We start from the raw sequence: 12,592 nt of genomic DNA, 5'->3' as shown, positions 1-12,592 counted from the left end.
GCACCTCATAAGGAACATTCATGCCATGTTTGGTTTCATTCCATTCAGTGGTTCTCTAAAAGAAGACATTTGTATGTATTTCCCATAGGGTCCTATGTTAAACTAAGTCCCCCGCTGGCGGCCATCTTGGACGATGGATCAGTTACAAAGTAACAACGCTTGGTCAGCACCTCATAAGGAGAGGTGAGCTAAAAATGAAGACATGTCTTGATACTAGAAACTCCAGTAAACTTTTAATTACATAAAAAGGTGCACAACAACATGCATGTAAAGAAATTCTTCCAAACTTCTGTTTATTAAGGAGATTCTACAATGAAACAAACCAAGCTTATAAAGAAATACAAATGCCGATAATGATTTGGTATGAACAAATAATTTAATTTTAGATATCCTTGAAATAGCATTTTTTTAATAAAAACAAGAAAAACTGAGTATTACCTAATTCCTCAAAGACAAATAAGTCATGCAAAGTATTTAAAAATAACCTATTTTTGAAAGGCAGCAGGGGAATATTCAACATTGATTCAAAGACAAAGTAATATGACAACCAAACATATATTTTCAGAGTACTTTACAAGTATGTCAAAGTTTGGAAAAATCAATGAAGCATGAAATTGAAAATCAGCGTGACAAACAAAATTTCCACATTTTTTTAGAGGCAAAGTTACAGGAATACAAGTTTCTTTGTATTTCAAAACTAACATTTGATGTAAACCTTTCAATGAAGCATAAAAAATGACACTCGGGGTGACTGCATTCTCATGGGAACCTATCAGACTTCTGTCAATTCAACCTTTTACTGCAAGTCACTTTGTATGTAATAAATTAACTCAGAAATAAATCAATGTTGATATTAGAGTGTAAACAAAATTGCTACTCTGTAGCTTAATGTCTCCCCAGCACTGTATAAAATGAGGAATAATAATGTGTGTCACAATGTATTGTCAAAATTTGGTAAAAGCCCAATAACTCTTATAAAAATGGTCAAATCAAAACTGTATAATATGGTCAACTTCACATGATAGCAAACAATTCTACAAAGCTTGAGAATTTTCAGTAAAACACTCAAAGGAGTTGCATTCACAAGGTGTTATTGTTACAATACTCCATAAAAAATTGGTTGAAGTCCCAAAACTCCCATTAAAATTGTCAAATCAAACTGACATACAGTACAGTCAAATGAATATGACGATAAACTACACTTTCAAATATAAAAGGTTTTTGTCTAATGATCTCTGTGTATTGATGTGTTTTGGACTGACAGATATCATTACCATATCAACTGGAGCTCGGTAGACAAAACACATTTCTATATCAGCAGTACTTTAAATAAGCTAGCTTTCAGTAACTGCAAGCATTCTTTGACATACTGTTTTTAGTTCTGCTAAATTGAAACCTTTTTGTTGTCTCGAATCATTATTTTGTAAGTATGTTTTCTAAACTGACTTTTACTGTACAGCAAACTTTTGTTATTCAACTGATTAAAACAGAAAAGGAGGTTTGAGGCTCACATATTTAATTTTAACTCTGCATATGCTCACATGCCTCTGTCTCAAACCATGAACTTCAACAGCGCCAATCATTGTTTATATTCAAGTGTCTTTTTTACTTAGACAATTCCGTTGTTGATTGCAGATATCTAGAAGTCTGTGGTTTATAACTTAGATTACTTGTCTAAACTAGTGTCAATTTAGAGCTTGATATAAAGTATGGATACCTGTTTATTGCTGTAGACTGTGTGGTGACATAAAGTATGGATACCTGTTCATTGCTGTAGACTGTGTGGTGACATAAAGTATGGATACCTGTTTATTGCTGTAGACTGTGTGGCTACATAAAGTATGGACACCTGTTTATTGCTGTAGACTGTGTGGTGACATAAAGTATGGACACCTGTTTATTGCTGTAGACTGTGTGGTGACATAAAGTATGGACACCTGTTTATTGCTGTAGACTGTGTGGTGACATAAAGTATGGACACCTGTTTATTGCTGTAGACTGTGTGGTGACATAAAGTATGGATACCTGTTTATTGCTGTAGACTGTGTGGTGACATAAAATATGGATACCTGTTTATTGCTGTAGACTGTGTGGTGACATGAAGTATGGACACCTGTTTATTGCTGTAGACTGTGTGGTGACATGAAGTATGGATACCTGTTTATTGCTGTAGACTGTGTGGTGACATAAAGTCTGGATACCTGTTTATTGCTGTAGACTGTGTGGTGACATGAAGTATGGACACCTGTTTATTGCTGTAGACTGTGTGGTGACATAAAGTATGGACACCTGTTTATTGCTGTAGACTGTGTGGTGACATGAACTATGGACACCTGTTTATTGCTGTAGACTGTGTGGTGACATGAAGTATGGACACCTGTTTATTGCTGTAGACTGTGTGGTGACATGAAGTATGGATACCTGTTTATTGCTGTAGACTGTGAGGTGACATAAAGTATGGATACCTGTTTATTGCTGTAGACTGTGTGGTGACATAAAGTATGGACACCTGTTTATTGCTGTAGACTGTGTGGTGACATGAAGTATGGACACCTGTTTATTGCTGTAGACTGTGTGGTGACATGAAGTATGGACACCTGTTTATTGCTGTAGACTGTGTGTTGACATAAAGTATGGATACCTGTTTATTGCTGTAGACTGTGTGGTGACATAAAGTATGGATACCTGTTTATTGCTGTAGACTGTGTGGTGACATGAAGTATGGACACCTGTTTATTGCTGTAGACTGTGTGGTGACATGAAGTATGGACACCTGTTTATTGCTGTAGACTGTGTGTTGACATAAAGTATGGATACCTGTTTATTGCTGTAGACTGTGTGGTGACATAAAGTATGGATACCTGTTTATTGCTGTAGACTGTGTGGTGACATGAAGTATGGATACCTGTTTATTGCTGTAGACTGTGTGGTGACATAAAGTATGGATACCTGTTTATTGCTGTAGACTGTGTGGTGACATGAAGTATGGACACCTGTTTATTGCTGTAGACTGTGTCGTTACATATTTTTATTGTATGTGTTGTGTTGAAGTGTTGCTATCTCACTGGCACACACCCTTAATCTTCTCTTACTCTGTGAGAAATTCACACTCTCATATGAAAAATTAATGCCAATGCCAATTAAAGTTTTATATTAATGCCTTATGGAAAAGCATACACAGTTTGTGACATTGTTTTATCGATGCATTGGGCAGATGTGCTAGCATTTTGTTGTTGATTGTAAACACTTTTTTTTGCAGATCTGCAAGCTTTCATAAAATTATAGTTTTAAACACAAATCCATTTTGAAATATTTTAAACACATATCTTTTCTGAATTAATTGCCTGACACAATATTTAAAACTTACATTATATTTGATTTTTCCTGCGTAGTGACGAATGAAAAATTCAGGATCCGACATCCTGGGTTTTTCATATAATGGATTATTGGCATGATGAAAATGACATTTTTCTAAGAATGAAGTATCTGATGCTTGTGGAAAACTACTCTCATCATCTAAGATGCTTAATATTCCTGCTGGTTTACTAGCTAATAAGTCAATCACTGGTTGATTATCCAAGAATTCTATGTGCCGCCAGTCTATGTTTTCCTTTGAATATTCATTTTGTTCTATTCTAAATATATGCTGATTGAAAAAGAACTGCATTGTCTCATTAGCATAGTTAATATTAAGTTGTTCAAAACTGTTTGTGTGGAAATCCTAAAAAAGAAAAACGTATGTACTATAAAAACAAGTTCTTAATATATACCTCATATATTTGTTCTTATAATATTTAATTGCATTGAAAATCTTTTAATTTTTTTGTATTTTCACTGCTTATCCAGAGATATTTTTCCTGATTAATCATGTTCTTCTCATCTTTTCCCAAGGTTCTAAAACTGGCGAGAACCAGTTTCTGTAGGTTTACATTTTCCTAGATTTTCCTTCCTATGCACTCCTTTCTCTTTTTTCATTTCACATTTTTGGCTTTTAAAACTTTTATTTCAACCTTGAGTGTTTATTTTCATGGCAGAAGGTTTCAATTCAAATAAAAATACCTTGACCTCCTCTTTAAGAGTTGAATGAAAATCTAGAACTATTTCATTATTGAGATAAATTGTCTTCCCTGTATCATGTAAATAGATTTTTTTAGCTTGAAAATTTTATGAATTCATGTTTTTTTAATGTCTCTGTTCATTAAGTGTTTTGTTGAATGTCTGTTTTCATTCAGTGTTTTGTTGAATGTCAGTTTTCATTAAGTGTTTTGTTGAATGTCTGTTATCATTACGTGTTTTGTTGAAAGTCAGTTTTCATTTAGTGTTTTGTTAAATGTCAGTTTTCATTCAGTCTTTTATTGAATGTCTGTTTTAATTTATTGTTTTATTGAATTTCTGTTTTCATTACCTGTTTTGTTGAATGTCAGTTTTATTCAGTGTTTTGTTGAATATCGTTTTGTTGAATGTCTGTTTTCATTTAGTGTTTTGTTAAATGTCAGTTTTCATTATGTGTTTTGTTAAAAGTCGGTTTTATTTAGTGTTTTGTTGATTTTCTGATTTCATTTGGTGTTTTGTTGAATGTCAGTTTTCATTGAGTGTTTTACTCCATTTTGTATTTCTGCTGTGTGTACACTTTTCATATCCTACCTCAAATCCAAAAATATCAAGAAGAGCAAGTGATGTGGACTTTTCTCTCTCTGACCTACAGGTGATTAAATTGATCCTCTCTACCAAATAGGTAAATAGACGACTATACAACGCTTTGGCTATGGCATCCCTGAAAATAAAATGTTATTTTCACAATAAATTGAAAAGTCAAACCTGTATATAAAGTTCACCCTTGACCTGATTAGAGAGTTTTGCCTTAAAATCTAACTACTGATCAATACATTTTCCCTAAGATACTGAAAGATACTCCAAAGTAATGTCACAATATTGTAAATTCAAATTTTGTTCACAAATATGATGAAATAAATGGGGAATGTGTCCATGGGACACAGATGATGCCCCCTCTTGCTTATCATATAAAGTTATAAAGGGACATAACTGAAGAATGGTAACACCACCAAAATTCAAACTAGATCAGTATTATGTGGTAATAAGCATTGTGTACAAGTTTCATAACATTTGGTTGAAGCTAACTTAAGTTAGAGAACAGAAACGAATTTTTCCATTTGTAAAGGGGCATAACTCTAGAACGGGTAAAGTGACACCACCAAAATTCATCTTGATCTGTGGTTTGTGGTAATAAGTATTGTGTATAAGTTTCATAACATTTGGTTGAGGCAAACTTAAGTTAGAGAACAGAAACCAACTTTGGGACGTACGTACATACAGACAGACAAGGGTAAAACTTAATGCCCCCTCTGCTACGGTGGGGGCATAAAAAAGAAAATAAACCCATTTATTCTATATATAAAATCGCTATCTTTGTTTACAAATTTTAATTAAAGAAATGCGAAATAAAATTGAAATAGTGATTGTGGTTCTGACATGATTTTAAGTTAGAACTAGTTGAAACATTGAACTCAAAGATGTGTAACCTTTGCACAATGGGTAATAACTTAGTGATGTTATTTCCTGTGGGTAGTAGGTCTTGGATCCAAAGATACTGTGTCTTTAACTTTGAGTAAAGCTTATGACCCTACGACCCTATAAGTAACGACGAAGTATAGCTCAAATCACAAGGATCATACAAGAAATAAAACAGAACAAAAAGACAGACAACCTATTTTATACCAAATAGCAGCTTAAATTTAAGTTATGTTGTATGATATGGTTTTCATTTTTTTCTGATTTAATGCCATTTCTAAAGGAAATACAAACCTTGAATCTAAAGCTTGATCTATGTTGAATGGTGAAACAACTCTATCTCCTCTAGTCTCCTGTAAAGCAAAATGGAATTTTTAGATTTACAATTTTTCACTAGTAAGTTTTAGAGCATCAGTTAAGTTCTAATTCACATGGTGGCTGTTATAGGCTCCTAGATTTTGTAAATCTGCTCAAATGAATTTTTAGTTGAAATTAATGTACTTTTCAATCAAAAATAGCAATTGGAGCATCTGTTGTAAAATTTTCAGGAGAAATATAACATGTCTCACTTTACCTAATTCATGGTTATCACAGAATATGCATTATGCTAATTCTACTTACTGTGACTTTGCTAGTGAGAGCCTGTTTCAGCCAATCCTCAGACAGTTGTAACAGATGTGATATCCATTTGATCTCAGCATCATTTCCAAGCAACACAGTATCATGGGAAGAGTCATGTACTCGTTTGAAAAAAATATTTCCAAAGTGTAAAACAGAAGCTAAGATTTTATATATTGTTTCTTTTTCATTTCCTTCAAAATTCAACACATGAAAAGCACCAGTTAATACACGATAATTTTCTACATCATTCCGACCAGAAATATCACAGTTGCCTCCCTGGAAAGAAATGAGAGCATTAAAAATTGATACCAACGAAGAATTAGCGATTTGTGACATGGTAATATTTTTTTTTTAATTGTATTTGTAGAATTGTAAATTCAAATTGTAGTAGTATTACTTCAGTGCCATTTTATATTAACATGTGAGAATTGAATATCATGTGATATCAACTCCAGTTAATATCATTACAACAGTGGACAAGCCATTTTTACCTGATTTAAATAAAAGTATTTAGAAGCTGTCTGTAGACCATATTTCTTTTTCTCTTCTTCTGTCATGCCAGCTAAAATTTCATAGAACACATGGTAATTTCTTTCATCTGGCGCCTACAAATAAAAAAAAAATATATCACTCACAGTTCTGTTAGTAAAATCTCTATTTTCCTAAATGAGAGTATACAACTTCAAGCCAATCACTTAACTGTGAAATGTAGGTCACACTAGCCTTCTGACATATTTTCTGTAATTTACATTTGAACATATTCAGTAATGAAATTTCATGTTGATAGACTATGTAAAATATAATAAATTAAAAACCTTTAGTGAGCAAGCTCACATACCACATGGCTGGCCAAACATAAAGGGGAAAAGCATTTAGTAACCTGATGGTCATTGTACCTTACTTGGATATATATGGTCACATCTAATAAGGGGAAAATTCCTGTTATGAAAAAAATCTCCTGATCTCAAAATAGATTTGTGTAGGACAACAGTTTTGTCAAAAATCATACCTTAAAGTAAACAGAACAAGCTATGCATATGCAATATTTGATTTAGCATCTTGAAACAACTTTTTTTGTACATATTTTATTCTATTTCCAGGAACTTTAACCTTGACAATTGACCTTTCTGGTTTTGACCTCATAGAGAAATACCTCTCATTATATGTAACCACATATCCATGTATGGTTGGAATTCTATATATAGTATTTGATTCAACATCTGGCAACTAAAATGAGTGAAAAACAGACTGACGGAAGGGTAAAATAAAGAGCTGCACCATGAGCGCATGATACGCCCGTCGCTTTTTCAACAAATAAAATTCCATAACTCCTCAATGTCATATCAGAAATTTATAAAAAAAACTAAAGGGAGCTTCTTTTAAAAGATATAAACCAGTCACCAAAGTTTCATTAAACTGCTAAAAGCATTTTTGAGTTATTGCCTGAAAACTGGAAAATCCCACTTTTTTTATGAATAAAGTCCCAATACTCCAATAAAATCAGAAGTTTTAAAAAAATCCAAAGGGAACTTAATTCAATATATATATACAATTCACCAAAGATCCATGAAAATTGTTTAAAGCATTTTTGAGTTATAGTCAGAAAACTGGAAAATCCCCCATTTTTACTGAATAAAATCCCATAGCTCGGAAAAGTAAAGTCTAAAACTTATAAAAATCGAAAGGGAGCTTACATCAATAGATAGAAACAATTCAGCGAAATTTCATTAAATTCATTTGAAAAAAACATGTTGAAGATGGAAGGACAGACAACGGTTTACCATAATATGTCCCATAAATGGGCGTATAAAAACTATCTACCCCCATTTCTTTGTAGTGTTAGGTATAATAAGTTTGTTTTCAATACTTTTCATCAAGTGGAGGACATTTTAGTAAATTGATAGGCCATCTTTTCAAACCCATTGTAGCACCTAATTCTTTTACCAATTTCAGTGAAAAAGTAGAACAGTCAGTTCCAATTTTAGCAACAATATAAAAAATAGGCCATTTTTACTCTTTTACAGTATAAAATAGCGAATAAGTTTTAACGTAAAAAAAGCACAATATAAAAATGTTATATTCATTCATATGCAACACTAAATGCTAGTCATAATACTTTGTACAATAAAACCAATGATTTCATTTGAACCATTTCTGAACTCAATATAACAAATTGATTCTAGCTTAAAATTGAAATTCAAGTGATTATACATAAAAGGCTCTTCATACATTCCTACTACCTCATACAATTGTTGTAAGAACTGTTTTCTTTCTCTTTATCTTGTCTGGACTTCTTAGCCCTATTAATTTGTTGATGTGATAAAGAAATCTGACACACTTTGCACCTTCATTCTTTAATTTGTTTTATCAACATTTATTTCCATATTTAACTAAACCAACATAAGAATTGTTCAACTTAGTAAGTTTTTGCTTCAATGGGATAATGAAAATACAGGTGAACAGATTAATCAAGTGCAAAAATAGGCTATACTGATGGTGCTAAAAATAAACAATAAAACTAGCACACAATTTTATTTAGGGGCCAGCTGAGGACCACCTCCGTTGCGGGATTTCCTCGCTGCATTGAAGACCCATTGGTGGCCTTCGGCTGTTGTCTGCTCTTTGGTCGGGTTGTTGTCTCTTTGACATATTCCCCATTTCCATTCTCAATTTTATTTTTACACTAGTAGATTTAAATTTTTGCTAAAAAGTCCTGCATTCCTATTCATCAAACGGAATATAATTAAAAGCTTCATCTGATTCAGTAAAGTACAGCCAAACTATATTACTAGGCAGGGTGTAAAAACATCATATTCTTAATATATCTATAGTTTGCCCTTTTTTAAAATTTAAACTGTATAAACTTAAGTAAACATCAAACAGTTGCTTATAAGCACTTTAGCAAACAAGTCAAATGTTCTTTCCCAGTACAAACATATTACTTTGAGGAGATTCTTTTGATGAACTTTTTAAATATCTATAAATTTTGTTAACTTTTATCCTGATTTCTGTTATCTTTCACCAAGCATAATAAGAAGCATAATAATTGCATCTTTAACTAAAAAAAAAAAACACCAAAAAACTGTCCCGATATAAAAAGATCTGAACAAATTATATAAATTAAAGACTTTCTAGGTGTAAAGGGATTTGTTGGTAATGATTTATTTGTGTAATAAAATCATCAACAAATATATATGCCTGACAACTGAAAAATAGTTTAAAAAGCGTTGTTGCTCATTTAATCCAACTTGCAAAAAATAAATAGTTCAAGTTTGTTTCATAAGTAGACCATAAATTGCTGAATGCATTTGTAAATCAAATATTTGTTAATAAAATGATTTATAAATTGTATGTTGCAAGACTCAATTGGAGCTTGATTAACTATCTATTGTAGTTGACAGCAAGTCACTGTATTTTTGTTAATCAAACAAAGAAAACCTATTCTTGAGCAGTCATTGATAAATATTTTCGTTTATTTTCAAATCTATTTAATGGAATATTTAAACTTATTGCCAACCTCTATTCCATTCAAAAATATCATTTTATTTAAATTCTTTTAAATAATTAATCAAAATCTGAATTCACTTGTAAAGAAGTGAAGTGTTCCGACTTTTCTAAAGAAGATGTCCACTTTATCAAATACTATTTAAAGGATAGTATTTAAGGTTTTAACCTGACTTATATTCATAAATTTCAAATATTTATTATCAGGGGCTAACCATTTAATTTTAATGAAGTTGGTTAAACTTTTTCTCCTTCATGCATGGCTAGAAAATTATTTCATAAAAAATGAAAATGGTCTGATTTGAGAATGTTGATACTTGAATTTTGATTAGCACTGGTTTAGACTAATTTCATTCATATATTTCTTTCGAATTTTGAAAATCATATTATTATTTTCTTTAGAATTAAGTGTCAGAATAAAAAACCTATTCCCCCCCCTCCCCCGAAAAAAGAGTTTTCAGATGCACCATTCCTGTACATCACAATTTTCTGATTTTAAATGGACTAACATTTTTAGAGCATTCAATATGGATACATTTGTTAAACAAACAAATGATGAAATAATGGCTTAATTGCCTTGTCGTCCTGAACATGCATGAAATATTTTCCACTGGACATTAAAGAAACAATCAATCAATCATGTAACTTGAAGTTCCAAAAAGTCTACATTGCAAATCTAGCATCTATGCATAGTCTTGAACTTTTCCAGTATATTTTTATTTGTAAGTATGTCCAAAAGTGGCTCCATATTTATGATCTGGTTGAATGAATTATCAAATGACTTCTTTTGATTTGAAATACACTTTGTTGGGTAGTGCATGAAAATATGAAGTAAAACAGATCATTGGTAAACATTACTGTATGAGTGAACACAGAATGAAATTAAAAAAAATATTTCCAACTAGACTCAAACAACCCTTAATGGAATTATCCACTATAAATATTCTCAATTATGAATACATTATAACCTTATTGTTGATTTAATGGGGTTTTCAGTAAAAACTATTAGATAAACATAATAGATTGTGGTTGTATCTTACGATCAACATTCGTGGTGTCAAATTTCACAGCCTTTAGGACAACAAGACATTTATACAAACAATTGTTGGATATAAATTTCCCATATTATATTCTTCTTTGGATGCTATTATTTTTTTCGAGGACAAGAAGTATTATTATCATCTTTTATTAACCTCATTTGGGCCGTTCATTCAGATTTTGATTTTGATCATTTATCATTTTTTAAAGAAACTTTTATGTGCAAGTAACTATAATGTTCTGTTATGACAGAGAATTCTACAATTTCATTCAAGAATAAAATACATATACATGTACTTGATATTGATAAATAAAAGAATTATCATATGTCTTTAGGACATAGAAACTCCCACTAGCGATCATTTTGTAAGTGATAAATTAAACACGAATGCACTTTTTGTTGTGCAAAGCATGCCCACGTTCGTAATTCAAAGTACAGGAAGTAGATGTCTGACAGTTCTGGAAAAGTGCACAGACATTACAACTCATCACTGTCATGCTGATGACCAAATATGAAGTCTTCCTGTTCAGTAGTATTTGAGAAATGTGTGATGATAAATCTTAAGTTTATAAAAAAGATTGAAAAATTAAAAGTATTTGCAAACAGAAAGTATGTATGAAACAGATCCGTAAAGTGCTCACATATTACAACTTATCACTGTAAAGCACCAAATACAGTCATTCTGTTTTAAGTAGTTTCTGAGAAAAATGTGACCAAGATACTTGATGGATGAACATACATAAGGTGCAATATAGCCGCCACTTCTAATTTCTGTTCTTGGACATATAATTTAAAGTCATCTTTTTCTATTTGATCAAGTATTTGATATTAGACGTTTAAAATCATTTATACCTGTCATAGTATAAATTGAAATAAAAAGAATGAATGGAAACCCTACATATGTCTAAAATAAATTTTGCTTAATCAACATTGTCTAGATGTGCCTATAGCAGTTCTTCAGAATGTTTTGCACATTTAAACATTTATTTTTCAATTATTTTCATAAAATGATGCATGGACTATTCAAAATATTTAATTTGTTTGTAAATAACAATACATGTAATTATGTTATAATAACATTTACAGAGTTCTCCACTTAAGTTAATCACTTTCTCTAAATTAGACTAGACCTCTTGCTATGTTGAATTTAAAGGCAATATATCTTTTTTCTATAGATGTATAGATGAAATATCAATGAATTCTAAACAACAAAATATTCATTAGCAAACTTATTCTACAATCAGAATATCATTGTTGATATATTACAATTGAGATGAGCCCTGAAAATTGATAATTTCTTCTGCCATATCAATGTACTGCTAGTGATGGAAGTAAGGCTAATAAAAGCTACACATTTGTACCTTAAATTTTAACATATATAGCATATGAGATTTCAACTTTTAATTCACGTCTTTTCAAAAAGACAGGTACACTGACAAGTTAATCAATTTTATGCATTTAAAACAATTAGAAGACACTATTGTTTATATTCTCTTATTATAACTGCTTCATTTAATTTATAAAACTCTTTAATTACTGGCATGAATGGTCAGGACATTTCATTTGTGTTTAACCATTTATCAGGAGAGGAAGTGTTTGTGGTCTACTTATATAAAGTAGATTATGTTCATATAGTTTTTTTCTATACATAGTAATTATCATTATTACGTGTGACATATGACATTAAATTAATTATGCATGTTTACTTCCCAGCTTTGATTACTAAGAACAAAAGGCCCATATGAGTCTGTAGTCCTTGCATAATGTAAAATATTACCCTATTCAACTCAATAAAGCCTTGGTATCTCCTTGTTTACATACATAACCAGACTATGTGTTGTTGGTTGTTTTTTGTGGGTTTTTTTAATGAGATAATGTGGTATATTGCACTGTTGAATA

The 12,592-nt window shown here is 31.3% G+C and overlaps 1 protein-coding gene and 1 long non-coding RNA gene across 11 annotated transcripts in view; both read right to left on the bottom strand.

The window, feature by feature from the left end:
- LOC127707404 (unconventional myosin-XV-like) overlaps positions 1–12,592 on the bottom strand; it is a 127,019-nt gene that overhangs the window by 66,435 nt on the left and 47,992 nt on the right. For all 10 annotated transcript variants that reach the window (XM_052211880.1, XM_052211882.1, XM_052211888.1 and 7 more), the window contains 5 exons: positions 6,642–6,755; positions 6,151–6,426; positions 5,824–5,882; positions 4,645–4,774; positions 3,368–3,721 (listed from right to left, as the gene is read on the bottom strand). In XM_052211880.1, coding sequence (XP_052067840.1) covers positions 3,368–3,721; positions 4,645–4,774; positions 5,824–5,882; positions 6,151–6,426; positions 6,642–6,755 — 933 coding nt within the window. The remainder of the gene's footprint in view (positions 1–3,367; positions 3,722–4,644; positions 4,775–5,823; positions 5,883–6,150; positions 6,427–6,641; positions 6,756–12,592) is intronic.
- Positions 1,568–2,474, bottom strand: LOC127707418 (uncharacterized). Its single transcript, XR_007984851.1, has 3 exons — positions 2,422–2,474; positions 1,850–2,025; positions 1,568–1,761 (listed from the first exon to the last, which is right to left on the bottom strand). It is a non-coding gene; the product is annotated as an uncharacterized LOC127707418 (long non-coding RNA).

Source organism: Mytilus californianus, unplaced genomic scaffold, assembly GCF_021869535.1.
Source record: "Mytilus californianus isolate M0D057914Y unplaced genomic scaffold, xbMytCali1.0.p SCAF_7, whole genome shotgun sequence".
NCBI lineage: Eukaryota > Metazoa > Mollusca > Bivalvia > Mytilida > Mytilidae > Mytilus > Mytilus californianus.
Note: the sequence above shows the minus strand (reverse complement) of the source record. Positions and strands in the feature narration are given on the sequence as shown.